Consider the following 20986-nt stretch of genomic DNA (forward strand, 5'->3'; position numbering starts at 1 on the left):
AATAATAATATTTCGAATGGAAGGTAAAGATTAAAAGTACGTAGCTCTCATGTTAAGATGGATAATGGAAAGTTCATTCGTTTTTAGTACATGCTATTTTTCTATTTTAACTGCCACTGCAGTGGAAGCTACAGAGACCCAGAAATTATAATTGCCTCTATTATGGTTACTGCTGTAATCAGTGTTTCTGTAATGTCAGTGCTCACTGTAAATGTAAAAACGTCACATTAACACTCGGATACAGAATAGATATTTGTAATCTATTTTAATCATTGTCTTTTTCATAGTAATAATTATATCAGCACCATTGACATTCAGATAAAAACTCCCTACATCTTCTGAAAGGAAAAGGCGATGTTTGGCAAAGCTAATTCAAGCAGCTATACTGAAGTAAGGGCCACATGTTTCGCCATTTTGAATGAAAGCAAGGATCATTTTACCCTGTAATATGTAATAAATAGAGAGAGCAATACTTATAAGAATATATAATGTATTCATGTTGTAGTTCAGTACAATTCATCTCGCCTGTGACCAACCCAGCTCCTTACTGCTCCACCTGTCTCTACATTAAACTGTAATGTACACTGACTTATTCCTGATACACAAATATATATTAAAGATACAATATTATTGTATATCTATATTATACACTGTAGCAATATATAAGGACATTCTATAATGTCTCTGTGTGTCTATGTTGCTGGTTCATCTTCCTTTTGTTCAATCTCAACTAAAATCTCTATCTTTTGTGAAGCTTTAGTTAGCCTTCCCATGGTACTATTACCTCTCTGCTACGTCCCCCTCCTGCACCTATCACTCCTTTTACTCTACTTTTCCAGAGTGAGTGCCCCAAAAAGTCAACTAAGTGTCTGCATTTGCGACCCCACGGTGGGAGCTTTGTATAAGGCCGCGTCCATGCTCAGTGCGACCGTGTGGTCGATTGCTCGCGCGGCGCAATCAAACACATTGAGGTCTATGCTCATGTCCACAGTGCGCGTGAGCGTTCGGCGCGGCTGTTTTTTCGCGAGACAACGTTTTTTGTCTTTGTCTCGCGATGGCCAGGTCACGTGAGCGGTTCGCCCAATGAGGTTGAACCAGCTCCGTGACGTCATCGGCCACGCCTCCCCGTCGCGAGGATCTGACAGGCGCGCGCGGGGCCATGCTCTCTGTCGCGCGCGCGCGCGCGCCTGTACCATGGACTCGGCCTAAAGCACAGAAAAGAGCACAGCACCAATAACATTTATTTGTCACCTGCTTCTGCCCCAGATGTAGGAAACTAGTTAAACACGTGTCTGCCATTAGATGCAGACCATTAGTTAGATGAAGCTATGGCAAGTTAGACCTGGCAAAGAATTTGGATACATATAAAATAGAAATAAATGATGCACCCAGACACAGTGTGAGACATCTCATTATAATGCATGCACCTGGTGACTCCTCGTGTTCCCACTCTCACACAAGTAGACGCCCACAGGGGAAGAACGCATCCCTGTATGCATAGCCGCTAGTATCTGTGTGTCTCACACTAGATTGCTTCTTTTATTTGCAAGTTTAGTTTTAGTCTGTACCATCATAATTAAAAGAACAACATTCATCTGGACCAACGTTTTGTTCACGTGTGTCTAAGTGTATCTGCCTTCCCCTTAGTTTTACGTGTAGTTACATTATACATAAGTTGATTATCATGGACAAATGAAAGTGACCAATCCTTCCACAGTACAAACTACAGCAAAGATTTACAACTGTTGGATTTATGTGCATGTTTCCTTCAGGTGCACAGGTCCAGCTTTATTCACCCCATTGTCACATGCCGTAATGGGGTAACACTGCAGAGAAGGACTCTGGGCAATAACATGCAAATGAGCACAATGGGCATATCACGTTTAGCTACCTATCCACGTTTACACGGATTGCCTGGAGCCTTTGTCTGCTGCATCGCACAGCGTGTACAGTTCAGCCTGGGACGAGGAAGCGCAGAATCAGTGGACCCACTTCAAGACAGCTGTTTCGTCTATTTCGAGCCTGGTTACTCATTCTACACTGTGAAGCTGGTGAGGAGTACAAACTAGACACAAGAAGTTAAAACAATTTAGAGTGAATATTGTGGGGTTTTTTACTATCTGTTTCTGTCTTTCTATTTCCCTCAAACAGATGTGTACTGCAATTAGTACATGTATCACAGGTGAGAAATCCTTGGCTTAAGCTCTCGAAAGCAGGGAGGTTCTGATACAGTATACTGTTCCATGTATCTCCAGAATTCACTTAGCACTGATGTAAGGTGTCACACTGCGATCCCATATTAGCTGCTAATGATGCTTAGGGCCAGATACTGTAAATCAAGGCTCATAACGCCACCTAAATCAGTAACGGACGTTATTTGTCCCTGAGGTTAACGCGTATCCTCAAAGCTAATTATATGCGAAAACAGCGGTCTTTGTTTTTCTAATTAGCATAGGCTTCACGTCACGTCATTGTAGCACATCACATTAGCTTCCAATATCATGATGTTAAGTATGTCTTACTCCCATCCAGGACCAGCATGTTCTTTTGCGGGGCTCGAAACAGGGACTTTCGCGGAGCCTCTGACCTGGTCAGGTGCGGCATCTCAGGCAACGCGGCATCATGGCGCCATGCGCCGTCATTTTGTCATGGGAACGCGATGCCATGTGATGTCACGTCATGGCAACGCGGCGCCATTTGACATTGCGACGCTGTGTTAACGGGACTTTGAAGGAGGAGATGCCGCCGGACAGGGAAGAGAGTTACAGAGGCTCCGTGCTCTCCTCCAGCAATCAGCTTAATTGTTGTGGGGAAGAGCGCAGGGATTCGGTAACCACGAGGCACGGTGCAATGGGCCAACGGCACCGCCAGCCCTGCTCCCATCCACCCTGAAAAAGATATTTTGCAGTGGAGAGAGTCTGGATGGGTGTGATCCCAAGTTTATGTTTGATAGCTAATGTAATGTTAAGTTCTCACGTTAACATTAACCTTTGTGGATATACGCTGTCAGGGGGAACGCCTCTGTTGCATATTATTATCACTAACGGCCATTATCTTTAACGCAATGCTGTTTCTGGGAGAAAACATGACTTTATAGGCCTTTGAAGATGTACGTTAATGTATAATGTGACGTTAACTTATGTTACAACAAAGGACAGGGGTGCCCAATGCTACATCCAATTGAAAAAACATATATGGTAATAAGTATAAAGTTTAAATACTTGAATAATGATAATAATTACTTGGTTATTTAGTTAAACCCTTTGACCAAAGCGTCATACGCCTGCATACAAGCGTCAAGGTATAACCAAATTAATGCAGGTCCTACACTACACTGTGAACCCTTCCCTTTACCTCTGTATGAGGGGAAAGAACCATAGTAGGTCCTGTTCTTGTGTTGTCAACTGGATGTAGCATTGGGCACCCCTGTCTTTTGTTGTATACATTTGCCACGCTCAGTAGCACTCATTTTGACATAAATATATATTCATGATGTGGGGGGTTTAGGAGTTTGAGCTAGCTGGGAATGTGTGCGTTAATTTATGTTAACATCACATTAAGTCACCTAATAAGGTTTTGTTGTTCTGGTCCGAAGTGTATCTCCCCCTATGTCTGGAGCCAATACTCGTGTTAATGTCGTATACTCTTATCTATTAAAAAAAATGATGGAAGAAAAAAAATACTACAGCTACTTGTAAAATGGCTTTTTTCTTCAACATAAAAGAAGAAATCACCTTGATTTGAACATTTTTTTTAAAGTTTGTAAAGAATGCTATTTTTGCTAAAATGCATAGGCACATCTGTTTTTTATTCTAAAATCAAATATAGAAATATAGGAAGCCTGGATATTGGTTAATATTTTTAGAATCTGACGCACCAAGAGATAAAGTGACTTGCCCAAGATGAAAGAAATTGGGACATAATTTTAAACCCACATCAGAAGTCTGTCCACGACAGCACCCCTATTTCAGGTTTTATTCCAAGTAAACTAGGGGTCTATGTGTCAAGGCAAAAATTGTGTCATTCTGGTTCAAAAACATTGCTCCAAATGCATCAAAGAAAAAAAATCAGATCAAATATATTAAAAAAATAAATAAAGTACCACGCACGTTTCTTTATATTTGCCCAAGATCTGCACTAATTTTGCCTTAATTCATACCCCAGGATAGAATAAGCCCCAATGCAGGTATTACACTTCGATCCAGCGTTAACTGCCATTCAAGTCAATTCCAGATCGGGCTGCGATACCTGCATCAGCGCTTAGTGGTCCCAGGCCATAGAACCCTATACGTTTTCTTTGTTTTATCAGAACTTTGGAAGGCGTTTATCAAACGAAAGTAAAGATTGCTTTGTCTGCCTGATGTCTCCCACTGGGATTCCCCAGTTTTTGGGGGTTTGAACAGCTCAGTGAGTGCATTTCCAAAGCAATTCCTTGCAGCGCAGCAGGGGTTAAAGTGTCAGATGAGTTTAGCACATTCCATGCCTATTTTTAAACTGTATAGAGAGCGTTCCCCAGCCTAGCTATTACTGCTTATCTAAAAACATTGGGATGATTCCGGACCTGCAGGATTGTCGTCTGGTGTGTTTCCCTAGTCAGTTAATCTAAAACAGGTCAGGCAAACTCCAGTCCTCAAGGGCCAGCAGCAGGTCAGGTTTTAAGGATATCCCTGCATCAGTACGCTGCTTCATTGACTGAGTCCCACTGATTGAGCCACCTGTGCTGAAGCAGAGATATCCTTGAAACCTGACCTGGTGCTGGCCCTTGAGGACTGGAGTTGGCCACTCGTGGTCTAGAACACCTCCATGGTTCCCCTTGATAGCCTGCAAAGGATTCTGGTCCTAAAGAACCAAGTGCAGTATGTACAGTACAGTATGTATGTATAGTTTTGTTTATATAGCGCCACCATTGTACACAGTGCTTTACAAAACTACAATACAAGGAACATAAAGTAAAAACAATGGGGATGAGCGCAATAGGAAAATGGCAAAATAAGGCAGAGGGAGACCAAGTACTTTCTTTTCAGTTGAACAATTGGGTTAACCCTTTAACCTTTCTCACTACTGCAGGGCCCTGAAACACATTGCTAAGCAATGTATCACATCCCTCTCGGCTAGTGACAGGGTTAATCGCCAAAGCAATTAAGTGAAAGCCTCCAGGTTTTACTATACTATATAACGAACAGCCAATATGCAAAAAAGGCTGGAACAAGGTTCCTGCTGCAACCGAATCGTTGATCGTTTAATAAATTATCATTTTTCATTTGAAAAGTCGTGTGTGTGTGTGTGTGTGTGTGTGTGTGTGTGTGTGTGTGTGTGTGTGTGTGTGTGTGTGTGTGTGTGTGTGTGTGTGTGTGTGTGTGTGTGTGTGTGTGTGTGTGCTTTTGTTCTGAAATGCATGGATAATAGTGGAAGAACAGCTTCACTGCTCAGTATTTTTAGTTTTCAGAATAACATCAAAATTGCAAGGATACTATTGAACTATATATGACATACAGTGCATATGTATGTTTGTGCATGGTGTGTCTGTATATATAAGTAATAATTTATGCAATAACCATGTGTGTTGTATCTGTCAGCCCCTCTTCTGGCCTCTGTTCTTGAATTTTGTGTGGGTGTTTAAAGCAGTCATTACATACATTTATATGCATTTATTCACCATCTATATATGAAACAGAATTAATATAACAGAGATGTATCAAACAGATCTGTAGTTACTATTATATATATATATACTCTATTGATCTCTGACGAAGTATTATTATTATTATTATTGCATTGTTCATAGTAGTACTGTACAATCCCTGTACACACACACACACACACACACACACACACACACACACACACATATATATAATATATATATATGTGTGTATATATGTATATATATATGTATATTTATATATATAGTGTGTGTGTGTGTGTGTGTGTGTGTGTGTGTGTGTGTGTGTGTGTGTGTGTGTGTGTGTGTGTGTGTGTGTGTGTGTGTGTGTGTGTGTGTGTGTGTGTGTGTGTGTGTGTGTGTGTGTGTGTGTGTGTGTGTGTGTGTGTGTGTGTGTGTGTGTGTGTGTGTGTATGAAGCAGAAAATAGCTGTGTTAGTCCAGTTGCGATAATGCATGCATGTGTCAGGGGATTTAAACCTTCTAATAAATATTAGTGTGGCCGGGAAGGGACAAACTCCTATGATGCTGGTAAACCGCTTTTCTTTCAGGGTATAGATTCAGTGTAGAGAGTGTTGAGGTATCAGGTACATGCAGAGGCTGAACATGGAAAGATAAATCACAAAGAAGGGTGTGAATGGAGGGTGGAGGGAGCTCATATCTCTCTCTCTCACACACATACACACCTCCTCCCCATGCCATATCTCTGCCTCCCCTCCCCTGGCAGAGATAGAGAGAGAGGTGCATGTTGGTACTTGGGCTGCTGAAGATCATGCAGCTCCTTTGAATCCAAAGCTTATATCTGGCAGGGGTCTCCCCATGTCTTTTCCTGGCTCTCTGACAGCACAGTGGGTGGGAGGATCAGACTGAGAGAGATCCCCCCTGTACAGAGAGCGTCTGAGAGCAAGGCAGTGGAGAACAGAAGCAGCTAGACATCCCAGCTCCCTGCCACCTGGGACATGACAAGCCCTGGTCACCCCAGCAGGGCACAGGAGAGGCTGGATCTGGCCTGGGGTGGGGGGCAGGGGAGGGGAGGGGGCAGGGTAGAGGGAATCGGGGGCAGGTGGCATTGGAAAACAGCATGGTAGGAAGATCAAGATGAAGAGGAGGAGGAGGAGCGGGGAGGGGGGTATCCATCCATCAGTGTGCAGTATAATATTACCATCTGGCTAGGAAGATCCAAAGGAAAGCAGCAGCATACTCACAGGACTCATCCCCTGCAGGATTTGGAAGATCTGCATGGTATATATGTATATGTATGTATATGTATATACATATATATTATTGATGTTTTTGCAGGACATATTGCTGCATTTGCCCCCCTTGCCAGGAAGAAATACAACGTGATTGTCTTACACCCATACAGCATAGGTCTGCTTTTGCTACTGCAATTGCCCTGATCGGTTTCATTGATGCCTCTGCCCTTCTGCCCCCGACTGTCTCCGGCAAAGAAGCACCGATCATGGGCTGCCTGCAGAGCCTCACCTGCAAGTCCCGCATTAGAAGGGAGAACATCACCGTGTACGATGTGTGTGCCACCATAGACCAATGTCCTACCTCCATCGAGGAGAACTCGCCTATTGTCTTAAGGTACAAGACCCCTTACTTCAAATCCTCGGCCCGGGTCGTGATGCCACCCTTGTCCAGGAATGAGACCTGGGTGGTGGGGTGGATTCAAGCCTGCAACCAAATGGAATTCTTCAACATCTACAGCGACCTAGGCATGTAAGTCACCACCCTTGCCACTGATAATTATATATCAGTGATGTTCACCCAAAGTTGAGGTTACCATAGCATCTTCATAGATGTCACATGTAGTGTGATTGTATGTGTTGAACGATAATATCGGTTTCATGGGGTAATGTGGTGTCATTTCCATGAAAACCTAGGGTTACCATATGATATTTAGAGATATCAATGAGTAAATTAGGGATCTCGGCTAATATTATATTGGAATAGGTTGTCAGTCACTTTGAGCCAAAATTCATAATCTGCTCTTTGTAGATGTCAAGGATAAAAATAAGTGAGATCATTGTATTTGGACAGCAATTTATAGGGCGATGTCGGTCATTTATTCCTAAATTAGTGTCTGTCCAGGGTCCAGGAGTGGGTGAATGTGGGTTGGGAGTTTGACACCAAACTTATATGTTAATAATATTAGTTTCATGTTAAGTTATTCCTAACATTTTCACAGATATCATAGACCAACCACCCAAGGGAATTATTTAAGGGACTTTTGAAGAATAAATGTGGATTGCCAGAAAGTTTTAGCAAAAGTATATTTCACCTTAGATCTTCTTTTTTTTCTCTCCAAAATTGAAGGATGAAAAATGAGGGTATTCTGGATGGAAAAAAATACAATTTAGTGCAATAATTGTGTATTGAGTTAGTGAGACTTTAGTGATGCTTAGAATTAGTTACTGTAAATTAGAGATAATATATATATATTATATATATATATATATATATATATATATATATATATATATATATATATATATATATATATATATATTTGATCCCCTTAGGTCAGAGTTATCTGCAGCACAAAAAGGGTTCAAATGTATTGCAAACTAAGCCACATGAACCCTCATGTACTTAAAGGAGTATTGTATCTTAGCCATTGTAATTAGAGGCTATAGCTTAAGGATTGTTTTTACGATGAGAGATGTTTGGTAATAATTTATCAGCATTAGATATATGCAACAATAGGAGAGGAAGAAAGTGACTTCAAATTGCTACTTTTTGGGGGGTTGAGCAGAGTATTTTTGAGCTGTAAAACAGGCCAGAGAATGTGTGCTTTGCATCCAGTGCACAATATTCAGCCACTTGTGCAATCAAAGGCTGCTGAATGCTATTACTGCCCCATAATCTTCAATGTGCCCCATGTATTCCATCACATCAACACATACATGACATACAGGTACATTATATTTTTCAAATGTTCTCGCATAGGTACAATGTGCTAGGCATATTATGTCAGACACTGCTGCAGCGTAATACCCAATTATCATGCGGCTATCTGAAACTTGGCAGGCTGATGTTCCAACCCATACACCATCTCCTTCCATAATCTCCTATGTGTATTCCCATCCCATCTTTATCATATGCTCATCCTTTTCAGTGTGTTCTGAAATATCAGTCTCCAGGGTATCTTCTGTGCCACACAATGTAATCCCGGCTTTTCTTACATCCCCTTTCTTCTAGTGGACCAAGTAACTGGAATGTGTGGCACATACCTTTCAGCATCATCATGGGGACAAGGACAGGAATCCACACCACATGAATCCACACCACATGCATGCCACAAAACACAAGATAAGGACATACAGAATCATAAGGGATGCGTACATCTTCCAACTTCACAGACATGTACCTTTCTCCTTCTGTTACACATGCAAATGGGGCATATCCCACTCAAACCTTTCTACTACTATATGAAATAAAGTTATTATTATAGTACGGAATATCAGGGACACATACAAACCCTCCCGGAAAAAACAGAGAAATACACTTATGCCCATATTTACTAAGAAGCGTTCTGCTTCAAGACACCTTCTGCCACTGGAAGACCCCTTACAGCCCAGCGAAGTCAACAGGCTATAAGTCATCTTCTGGTGCCGGTAGGTGTCTCATGTCAGAAGACTAATGAGAAAATATTGGCCTTAATCTTCTCTAAGCACATTAGGGACACACAACTCATACACACCCATTTCCCAACTTTTTTCTACCAAAATGGCAGTAAATAGTCAAAAATACATGATTTATAAATCAAGAGCTAGAATGAAAGGTACACTAACAAGTACTAGAAAAGAGTCATACACCGGGCTACATACGTACTGTACAGTAACTCCCTTACACTTTAGAGTAAGTGTTTTGGAAGGATAAGTGCTGTACATGCGTAATGAAGGCAACCGTGAGTGTTTGGAAGGCCTGAGGGCATTGTCTGATCCAGTCACTGCAGTCTGTCATGGTTCTGGATAATAGAGAATGAATGGTCATGTGAGTATTGCAGTCTCTCCAAAGTTGAAGGGGCTATATAACACTAGCTAGTCTCTTCAAACAAAGGAAAGCTTCAGCTAAATACAAAGTACAAGTATCCAAACTTTGATATGGGAGAGGCCTGCAGTACATTGCAGAGCAATTTTTCCCTGGCCCTACAGGCCCCACACGGGTTGAGGATATTTCATCCAAGCAGGAGCTTATTCAAAATAATTATTACCTTTAAAAGACAAAGTCACGTGTATTCTGGAGTACAAATGTGTGAAACTGTTCAAAATGCATTCGCAAAATTGTAAGTGCTTTTGCCCCAATTTTTTTATTTTTTAAATAATGTTTCCAAATTGGTAAGCGTTCAGCTAAAGATCGCCAGGCAGTACGCAAAACATGGTCTGTGCGCCGCATTTATACAATGTTCAAAATGGGCCAGCTCTCAGAAAACACAATTACAAGAGACTTGCGTGATCCTTCCTAATAGCTTTCTGAATTGTCCGGTTTAAAGTAGAGTATAGAAATGTGGTGCTGCGATGACTGCCAAAAGAAGAAAGCAACGTCTTCCTCTGGCCCCTTCCTCAGGCTTACCTGAGCACCTGAACGCTGTGATTGAATTAAGACTACTCCAGAAGAAGTGGGTGAGTGCTGGTTCTTATGAACCTTTATGTACTATACTATGTACCATATTTATAGCCGCAGCATTAATTGAATCGAGAATTGCAAAAAGCTAATCTAGCGCTTTTAGCGAATTTGACAAAAAAAAGAGGCAGTTCGAGTGGCACTTTAAAAAAAGATATATATATATATTTGTGTTTTAATATATGCAGCCTTTGATTACCTTTATTGAAAACTAATTACCTAAGCTGACGATCGATTGGTTTTCCTGTAATCGGTCAGCAAAGTTCCCAGGGTTCACTAAATGGCTGCCTTTCAGTTTCAATCAATCAGCTACAATGTATTCTTATATTACTAGGGTAACATTTTCTGTTGATACCGTTTGCAGCTCCAACAGCTGGGAATATTAGCAACAAATTATCCCAAATGGGAAAGTGTTACAAATTTCTTGCACTGCTGGGGAGGTGGGCTAATGCCCGCTGTTGAAATCAAAGGATGCTCAGTATATTAAAATGGCATTAGAGTTGAATAATAATGGGAAAAAATGTAGTAAGTGTTATCTAATACTACACAACTGATTTATTTAATTTAAAAACAAGAACAAAAAAAACGTAGCATATTGCTTGGATTGTCGCTATAAACAACATTGCAGTGCACATTGACTTATTTCTTGGCGAATCACTTGCAAACTCTAACTGAGGCATGGCTTTTTTATTCTTTGCAAAAGGCCACGTTTGGCATGGTTTACGGCCTCATGCGGAAGTTTCACACGTCTCTATTCTGGAGTACACTTTCTAAGTGAGCAAAAAAAGCGTAGAAATGAACTGCCACTTATGTGACATATAATTCTGTAACACGTAACAACGATTAGAATGCGCGGAAAGTCCCTTAGGAATATGGAGGAAACGTGACAAGTGTGCGAAAAACAGCTCTTGGAAAATGCAGAAAGATGGGAAATATGAGCAGGAAAACCTTTAGAATGTCCGGGGAGATCTGTGGAATTTGTAGAACAATTTAAGGAATGTGCAGTCACCTTTAGAATAAAAAAAAAACATTTAAGCAGCTGATTTCTATATACAATACATGTGAGGCGTGCACTATCATTTTTAAACCTCCCTGTGTCATTGGAGGAAAGCTACCAATTGCCTTATTTCAGTTAAAAATAGAAATGCAAAGCCTCAAACACAGGAATAATACAGCATACTAAAATTATTAGAGCAAAATATAGCCTCCTACAGGCCGGTTGCTGTCCTTATCTCACCACTGTACCTACTGTAATATACTCTGTGCTGGCTCCATTCTTCCCCCCTTTCCTCTACCTCTCTATCGGGCCTGAAGTCTATGGGGTTTATTCTGTAAAAGGTGATAGCACCGATTTGGCTCTATTGCAGTTTTCAGAATAAGTCCCTATGTCTTCCTATCATTGTTCACCAATACCCCTCTCTCCTCTTTGCAGCCTGAAAAATGGTTATCCCTAATTATGCAGGTGTTTTTCTAATGGTAACAGCCAAAGCAATGAATCCACTACCATCTCGCCAAACACATTTACATATCTTCTGTGATATACACTGACATTCCTAATGGACTTACATTTACTACTGCTATCTCTCTATAGCTTCTATTCAATATGCTGAATATGCTTTGAATCTGTCTTCAACATGTTGGGTGAAGAGTTCAGCTCATTTGAACTGGATGGGACTAAAATCTTCTCTTGCACAGGGAAGACCGATTCACAACATGTTACATTATGTTACGTTTCTTACTATGTCACATAGATTGCAACCTCTTCAGGACAGGCTGTTCCTTCCCACTGTGCTTACTTTTATCTATATCTTTGTAATTTCCCCATATCTTATGTTACCTATATACTTTAGTGTATTATAAAATGATGAATATGTGCTGATACTATACTATTATAACGTACATTTTACAACCATGTGGATAATAATAATGCTGGTTCCTGATATAGTGTGAATTTGAAGCCTATGCTTCTGAAATGGAAGCCTATTTGTGTAGTATTAATTACATCAGTTCACATACTCACCATCTTTAGCTGCAGTCACAGGAGCTCTTGCTGCCAACTGGCCGGCACTGTTATTTTCTACTGGGCTATTTGAGAAGCAATGATACTGGAAGAATGTTTTTAATGTCCTCTCTCAGTGGTAGAACTGCCATTAAAAAGCACTGGCACTGTATAGGAGTACACAACCCTTTTGAGACAGCATATTTATAATGTTCATAATATAAGTGAGATCACTTATTCTTTAAAGAGGAACAGCAAGCTACGGTTTGCAAATAAAAAAATCAGTGGCACTTAATACCTCTCATCATCATCATCATCATCATCAAACTTCAAGCACTGTTGTATAGACCAGGGGTGCGCAAAGTGGGGGGGGTGGCATTGCAGAGGCCCGCGCTCTTCCCCCACGGCATTTAAATTAAATGCCGGGGGGATCGCGTCAGGCCCCTGCAACTCTAAACTTACCTTCACACTGCCGGCGTCAGGACTCGTGTCCATGGCAAAGTGGCGAGCAAATGGCACCGTGTGGTCATGTGACGTCACACGTGGCAAGTGACGTCACAGGTCACGTGACATCACATGACCCCACATGGGGGGGGGGGGCACCACCGGAACAGAACAGGCAGAGGGGGTGCTGCAAAAAAAGTTTGCACGCCCCTGGTATAAACCTTTAAACAACAAAAGGGATCATGAATGCCCCCTCCCTTTCAAGAAACAATAGGGACAATGCTGGATATTGTGACCTGTAGCAGGTTGTAGCTAGGCTTAGTGTGTAAAAGAAGACAGAGTATTAATGATATGGCCAGTCAATCACTCAACATTCAGCAGACGTTACAAGGGTTAGAGGAATATCAGCTTTTGCACAGCTAAGAGTTTAATATACTGTAGATCTACCCTGAAGAACTGTAGCATAGCACAAAAAGTACATTGAATACCTGCCCCATATTGCTTGCTATTTAATGTGTACTTTGGAACAAGGAGATAAGGTAATATGCAAAAGTTTATTTTAACCTTTCATTTTGTAAAGCGCTGCGTAAACTGTGGCACAATACAAATCAAAAATGATATATACATAATACACGCTGGCTCCAAACCAGGATCTATCTTGTTATAGCAGTTGATTTCACTAAAGAAGTTTGGTTAGCATCCAAGCAATTGCCATATAACTGCAATATGTAGAGTTTCAGATGGTTGTCTGACTCCTTAATGTCATTACAGACAATAATAATGCAGTTGAGACCAATTGCGGGCTATCCAACCTCTCAGAATATATGGAATGTGTACGGTAATTCTTAAACGTCTCATTCATACAGTATGATGGTTTAATAATACTAACCAATGAGCGATTTCTCTCCAATAAAGTGAAATTGTAGTTGAATAATTTTGCTTAGGCTTCTCAATGTAAAACTTCATTTAGGGCTGTGCAACTATTGGTAACACAAATGAAAGTAACAGTTGTCCATTGATGGGTACGCAGGTTCCAATGAGTGCGACGTGACTGACCTACTTAGATCATTCCAATGGTTTACATACGTCTTCTATATCCAGTGCTCCAATGAGCAGAGTTACACGTGACATCCAAACTGATTAAAAATACAAGATAATGCTAGGGTACAGACTGGGTAAAAATCCTGACACCAAAAAAGTTCAGGGTAAAAAGGTCAATTGAAGAATATCTGTAGCATCCCTTTTGTCAACATGAAATATTATTAACAGCAACTCAACAAAGCTATCATAAGTATTGCTTGCGCTCTCACTCTCAAAGGTGCTATTTTAATGCTCTCATAAAAAACACCATGCTCAGCATGATAGATATGACCCGGGTTTCTGGCCAGGATGGTGTAACATCACATTGCAACGGGTTGCAACATACTGTACTGTATGACAGATTCTATCATTATGCTTGCAGTGTATTGCAATAATCCAAACCCGTCATAATCTGACAGGCAATGGCAGGAAGTGAGCCTGTCATAAATAGCTCACCTGTCCCCATTCTAAGGCCCAGGTCCACAAAAGGGTGCTACGCTTTAGCACGCCTTTACTCCCATTCATGTAAATGCATGCTAAAGTTTAGAACCCCTTTGTAGATCTGAGCCTAAGTATATAGCAACGTCGTTAAACCAGTGTCAAAGGAAGGGGTCATCCACAGTCTCCACATCGGCCTGTCTCTTTTCAACAGTTTCTGTCTCCAGTTTACTTTACAGTTGAACATTTGTGGTTCTAGGTCACTCACTCAGGTTAAAGAAAGACACCTTTCCAGAGCATACTGTATAAAACAGTAGAAGGCAACCAGTGTCCCAAATGCTTCCTAGAAGTGACGCCCTTCGGACTTGTATTCATACCCAGAGGCTACCTGCTGCTGCCATTGTCACTCACTGAAAGATAGGAGAACGGTGTCCACAAGTCACATTAATACTGCAAAGTTCACTATTCTAAAAGTGGATATTTATCTACTAGATTTTCATACATTTACTGTGCGCAGAGCAAGTGTGAAAAACGTACTTCATTTAGTTACAGTTCTTTGTAAGTGAAATTGTAGTGTAAAGAGCTTTTGAGAAACATGTCTCTTCTTCGGGTATACTAACAGGACACTTGTAAATGGAGAGTGCACTTGAAGAAGAGACCTCTATACTTCTCCAGGACCAAGAGTAATAAACGACATTCTTGATTGTCGAATTCCTTGATCACCCTATCAACAGGCTGTCCAACCCAAATAAAAACACAGACACCAATTTTGCATGAAAACGGCCACAGCATTTATTTACATTTTAAAAACACACATTCCTTGCCAGCCAATAAACATATTAACATCTGTAACATATTATCAGCCATGTCCCGGCCACTGACACTAATGCCAATTGGCACCTACTGGTAAACAGAAATACACCAAAGCTTGCACCGCCCTTCCCAAGCACCAAGCAGCGTCAACCAAACATGTACGTCTTTTTCCTTTCTTTTTTACTTATAACGGGAGGGGAGCGAGGGAAACTTGTCTCTTCCAAGTTTAATTAAGTAATAATCCCCGAAGGACAGGGCATTATTGTCCAATAATGCGCTGGCTGGAAGGTTTGAAGGCCTGAGGCGAAGTCGAGGGACTTTAACCCAGCCAGGGAATTATTGGTCAGTAATGCCCTGTTCTGAGGGGATTATTACTATTATAGGCTAAATGTGGGCTTTTTTATTTTTTTCATAAAAAAGATAGACACTTTTGTAGTTATATTGATTTTTATTAGCATAATCGTCTACATTCTTATGCTTCTACTGCACGTGTTTATTAAAATGAAATTGTACGTACACACAGCCCCCCTCTACAGTATATACAAACACTCTGCATCCCCCCTCTATATACACACCCACTCTGCAGCTCCCCCTCTATACGCACAGACACACTACAACCCCCCTCTATATACACAAAGACACTCTGCAGGCCCCCCTCTACACCCACAAAACACACTGCAGCCCTCCTCCACCCTCTACACACACTGAAGACACACATACAACACACGCAGCAGCCCCACTCTACACCCACAAAAACACTGCAGCCACCCTGTAAACCCACAAAACTGCAGACACACACACACACACACACACACAACAAAACACTCTGTAGCCCTCCTCCACCCTCTACACCCACTGAAAACACCCACACTGCAGCCCCCCTCTACACCTACAAAACACACTGCAGACACACATACCAAAAAACAGACTGCTGCCCCCTCTACACCAACAAAACACACACCAGGAGCCCCCCCCCCCCTCTACACACACTGCAGCCCCACCGCTACACCCACAAAACACAATGCAGACACACACACCAACAAAAGACTCAGCAACCCTCCACCACCCTCTATAGTATACCCACAAAACACACGCTGCATACACACAACAACAAAACAGACTCTGCCGACAGAACACACACTGGAGACACACACACAAACAAAACACTGCTGCCCCCCTCTAGATTCACAAAACACGCAGCAGACACACACATTTCTCCTCACTCTCCTGTGCAGCTCTCTGTAGGCAGGGTGGGGGAGGAGTCAGTGCCTTGCTGGTGCTTCCTGTCCATCACCTCCCCTGTCTGAGAGCTGCTCTCACTCTGTGTGTATGAGAACTGAAAGCTGATTGGCTAAAAAACTTGGCAGGGTGCCAAAAATTCCGTCCCATTATTGAATGGAAAATTCCCGGAATTTTAACCAATCAGAGAGCAGGGATTTCAATAATGCCCGGAATTTAACAGCTTATAATACAAAATAATTGCCCTAACAGCTCCTCTCTAGCCGAACTCAGTTAGGCCTCACCCCTAGATTTTAACCTGACCAATCAGAGTGCTTTTGCTAAAACATTTTATTTTGCACTATAAAATACCGGGTAGCCATCACCAACGTCATGATACCCATTCCCAAGTGGTACATGGGTATCTTCTTTAGTGTCTGTGTCAAATGTAAGAAACGTTTGTTTTACGTTCAATATACATTGACACACGTTGTTGACGCTTACACGCTAATTCAGACTTCCCAGTTTAATTGACACATCAAAATCAGAAATGTTGCCAAGAGAAGCAGACATTGTTCAATTCCATTACAGTATAAGTAACTACTCCCCTAAACCCTCACATTACATGCACATTGCTTGCTAATTCAAACAGAGCAAGACAATATATCCTAAGCTGTTTATGCATATTTTTAATTATTGGTTTTACATCAAGTTAATGGCAAGATGCCAATTTTGTGACTTTGATACATCCAGTACTTTTATTTTACTAGCTATTTTTTAATGCAAATGCAGCACATTTGCTGCTGATCCTAGTAAATTGTCTCTCACTATTCGACCTTTGAAGGTAACGGGGAATTGCACTTGTGGCCCCCTACCGAAATTAATTTGCTTGTATCTTCTGCGGCTGAGTGTATTTGTAGTACACCAGGGCCCCGGGTATACGGCGGGTTCTGTTCCAGAGGCCCGCCGTATAGTGAAAATCGTCGTAAAGCGGATCCGGTGATTTTCACTTCTGCGCATGCGCATACCGGCATTTTTGCCGTTCTGCTCATGTGCAACCTATGGTATGCGCGCGCAACCTGCGGTCTGCGCATGCGCGCCGGGCGCACCCGCCCATTCTGCGCATGCGCGATTTACAAACCAACACGGCGGCCCCCTTCTTGGTGCCGCCATATCAGCGGATCGCCGAGAAGCGAAGCGCCGAGAAGCGGGGCCCGGCTGTATATTCTTATTTTAAGTCTCATTCATCTTTCACACACTCCTTTACAACTGAAGGGAAGAGATAAATATGTAGTTGAATGAGTCAATCGAATGAACAAGATATTTGAGATAAGGGTGTCAGTCATGATTTTCATTTGATTTATTTATTAAAAAAATGTTTTACCAGGAAGTAATACATTGAGAGTCATCCTAAGTATGTCCTGGGCAAAGTTATGATAACAATACATGGTTACATTACATTAACAGAGGCTGTACATTATATTTAAAGACATTTCATGAACAGTTAAAGATACAGTACTATGTTTTGGGTGTATGTAACAGTTACAGACCAGATTAAAATGTGAGACAGCTGAAGTATGGAAAGAATTTAGACTGGTGGCGGCTTTGAGAATCTCAGGTAGATTTTTTCCAGTGAGGAGGTGCACGGTGACAGAAGGAAAATCGACTGGATTCTTTGTTGAACCTTGGGACTGTGAACAGTATTTTAGAGTCAGATCTCAGGTGATAAGAGCTACTGTACGTGTGGTAGGGGAGAGGAGTTTGTTCAGACAGGCAGCTTGCTTGCCCAATAAGTATTTGTAGGCGAGACAGGTGGATCCTGCAACAGAAAGGGTTAATAGAGATATAAAAGCTATTCCAATATGACTGTTTTCATTCTCATTATATTATCACATTGCTGCCAAAATGTTAACGTGCGCAAGTCAAGATACATTTGCAAAGCTTCAGTCCAACAAAATAATATGCTGGATACATTACATCCACCACATGTATGTAGTGGAAGTAATGCATTCAGCATACTATTTTGCTGGTATAATAAACTGTTGGTAGGAGAGACAGAGTGGGTAGGACACGGCTCTCATTGCCCCCGTGTCACCCTGCTACGTGACATACCTGATGTGCCAAGTCAAAACTTGTTTTGGGATATAAATGGGTATTTATTATTAGATTACTACAGAACTGTGTCACTATATTACTATGCCACTATATTACAACTCAACATGTTGCTTGGTTACTGTGCCATGTTACTATGGTGCCTTGTTGCTATGTTACTGAAGATAGCAAGTGTATAACCAATCCTATCTTCATGTGCCAGGCCTTTCGGTTTAAGTTACTTCTTGATGATTAGAAACTTAGCATGAGTGCAGAAATTAAAGTGCTCTCCGGGACTATGGCAAGTGAAAGGTCAAGATCAGTTTTAACGAACGTCTTAACAGTGTGAACGGAGAGTGTGACAATATATATAGATTACTTTGCCATTTCATTCTAACCTGCGTATCATGAATAGGTCTACACTTCAGTGCTTTGGTCATAGAGATCACAGCATTTATACTCAGCGTGTGCTCATAATGATGCATGTGTAAAATACATACTGTACAGTACATATTTTGAAACTATAGACTCCATTGGAGAGAATGGTACTGAACGGGAAACTATATGTCTGAGAAGTTAATCTATTCTGCTGGTGCTATTATTCTTTTTGTCTGGCTTTGTCTCATTATGACTCGAAACACTAGTCCGTGATGCATTGCGAGAACTGAAATATCTTACTTAGCGAGTGCTATAAGGCCCCTTTATCTACTTATTGGTTCAAAGGATGCCACAGATTTCTCGATGTAGTACCGTAGTTTCTCGATTGTAAGACGCACCATTGATTTAATAACAGCTTTTCGGGGAAAGAAGAAACACTACATTAAATGTACAAAAAAAAATGCCAATGACAACTTAAATGAAGGCACAGCAGGTATGGGAAATAAATCCCTGTAGGTGCTACAAATGTCTCTGCAGTATTGTGCAATATGGCATAGGAGTCCAGGCAAGAGTTAACTTCTTATGCAGTGTATTCAAGCATTGAGTGCTCACTTGAAGGCCATATGATAGGGTAATATAAAGAGTGGTATGCAGGCACCACAGTGGGTGTGTGAAATGTACACTCACTGAAGAGAGCACACCCCACACCCACTTATGGGACAGCACCCCTCAACCCATAGGCATGAAACATAATAAAGACATGAATTGTAGAACTGCAATCACAGAAATAAGTAACTCACGAAACCTTCCTGGACAGGTGTAGCGTGCCTTCTTCCAATGAGAGGAATCCAAGTAGAGAAGAAAGTGGTGGAGCACTGCTGAAAAAATGAAAGGGCTGGAGGCTGCTTGCAAATTAAAAAATGCTTTAATTTATGGCATTAGTAGACCGGGCTACAAATAAGGTACCTCTGATGCGTTTCGCGCTATAGGAAACGCATCAGAGGTACCTTATTTGTAGCCCGGTCTACTAATGCCATAAATTAAAGCATTTTTAATTTGCAAGCAGCCTCCAGCCCTTTCATTTTTTCAGCAGTGCTCCACCACTTTCTTCTCTACTTAAATGAAGGCACCTTCAGCCTGTCATAGGGCAACAGCAACCTCCTTCTCTGCACTACGGGGGGCGCGCTAGGGACGGCAGCATCTCGTTCTAGGAACGTCATTCCACAACGTAGGAGATCACGTGAACCTCAGCTGACTCGCATTAGCGGCCATATTGATACAGGAACCATTCTGTTACAAATACCCGTTCTTCAATGTTTGCCAGCACATATATAGCTGCTATTCCAGATTGGGGAGGATGAGAAGGGATAGGTCTTCACCTCTTATTGGAAGAAAGAAACGTATCAGGGGCATTACAGCAATATAAAAAATGTACATCTACTTCAGTTAAATGGCCAACTACATCACAACTTACTCCTCTACCTAGGGGCTGGCAAGTTTCTTTTGGCATCGATTGTAAGACGCATCTTGATTTCAGAAACTTTAAAATGTGGAAAAAAGTGCGTCTTAGAATCGAGGAAATGCGGTAATTTAGTCTTATACAGTATACAAATGTATGTACACAAAACTGATGCATGGAATGCTCCTGCCAAAGAGAAAGCTGGTAGAGTAACCCTAGAAATTTTTATCCTTTACAGTCTACAAGCAAAAGTCAAAGAAAACAACAAAGCACTACATCATCAACTTTCTTACACCTAATGCTGCTTAGAATACAATAGATATTTCTATTTTGCAATACAAATATATATATAACCATTGCTTAGGTCAATTCTATTCAACATACTGCATATATGCTGCAATATAGTTTCATTAAAGGTGTTATATTTTTCAGTTCAAAAGAAGGGATCTTTAGTTACACATTTTCACCATTTTCGCCTCCCCCTGGCAATCCCCAAAGGGAAGGTCCAACACGAACAACAAATATTTACTTTGATTCAAAAGCTGAACTTTCCCTTCTTTTCTCTTTCATATTTATAGGAAGGAACTCTAAGGGGGTAATTCTATATCTGCCGAATCGGCCATTTGGGGATTTTTGGCCAAAATGGCTTGAATTACGACTTTTACAGATATAGAATCAGGCCCTAAGTCAATCACCGTTTGAAAACACTTACTGACTACTACCTACAAGTGGATCATCTGTGAGTAGGTGTTGTGGAGCGTAAACCAAAAATT

At 41.3% G+C, this 20986-nt stretch overlaps 1 protein-coding gene across 4 annotated transcripts in view; it reads left to right on the top strand.

The window, feature by feature from the left end:
* Positions 1-6754: 6754 nt before the first annotated feature.
* The window catches only part of FAM78B (family with sequence similarity 78 member B), an 81855-nt gene continuing 67623 nt past the window's right edge, over positions 6755-20986 (top strand). For 3 of the 4 annotated variants that reach the window (XR_012804113.1, XR_012804114.1, XR_012804112.1), the window contains exon 1: positions 6755-7386. Coding sequence is in view for 1 of the 4 variants with exons in the window: in XM_075616789.1 (XP_075472904.1) it covers positions 7124-7386 (263 nt within the window). In the remaining 3 variants the exon portion in view is untranslated. The remainder of the gene's footprint in view (positions 7387-20986) is intronic. The other variant, XM_075616789.1, reaches the window with a different exon arrangement.

Source organism: Ascaphus truei, chromosome 10, assembly GCF_040206685.1.
Source record: "Ascaphus truei isolate aAscTru1 chromosome 10, aAscTru1.hap1, whole genome shotgun sequence".
Classification (NCBI taxonomy): domain Eukaryota; kingdom Metazoa; phylum Chordata; class Amphibia; order Anura; family Ascaphidae; genus Ascaphus; species Ascaphus truei.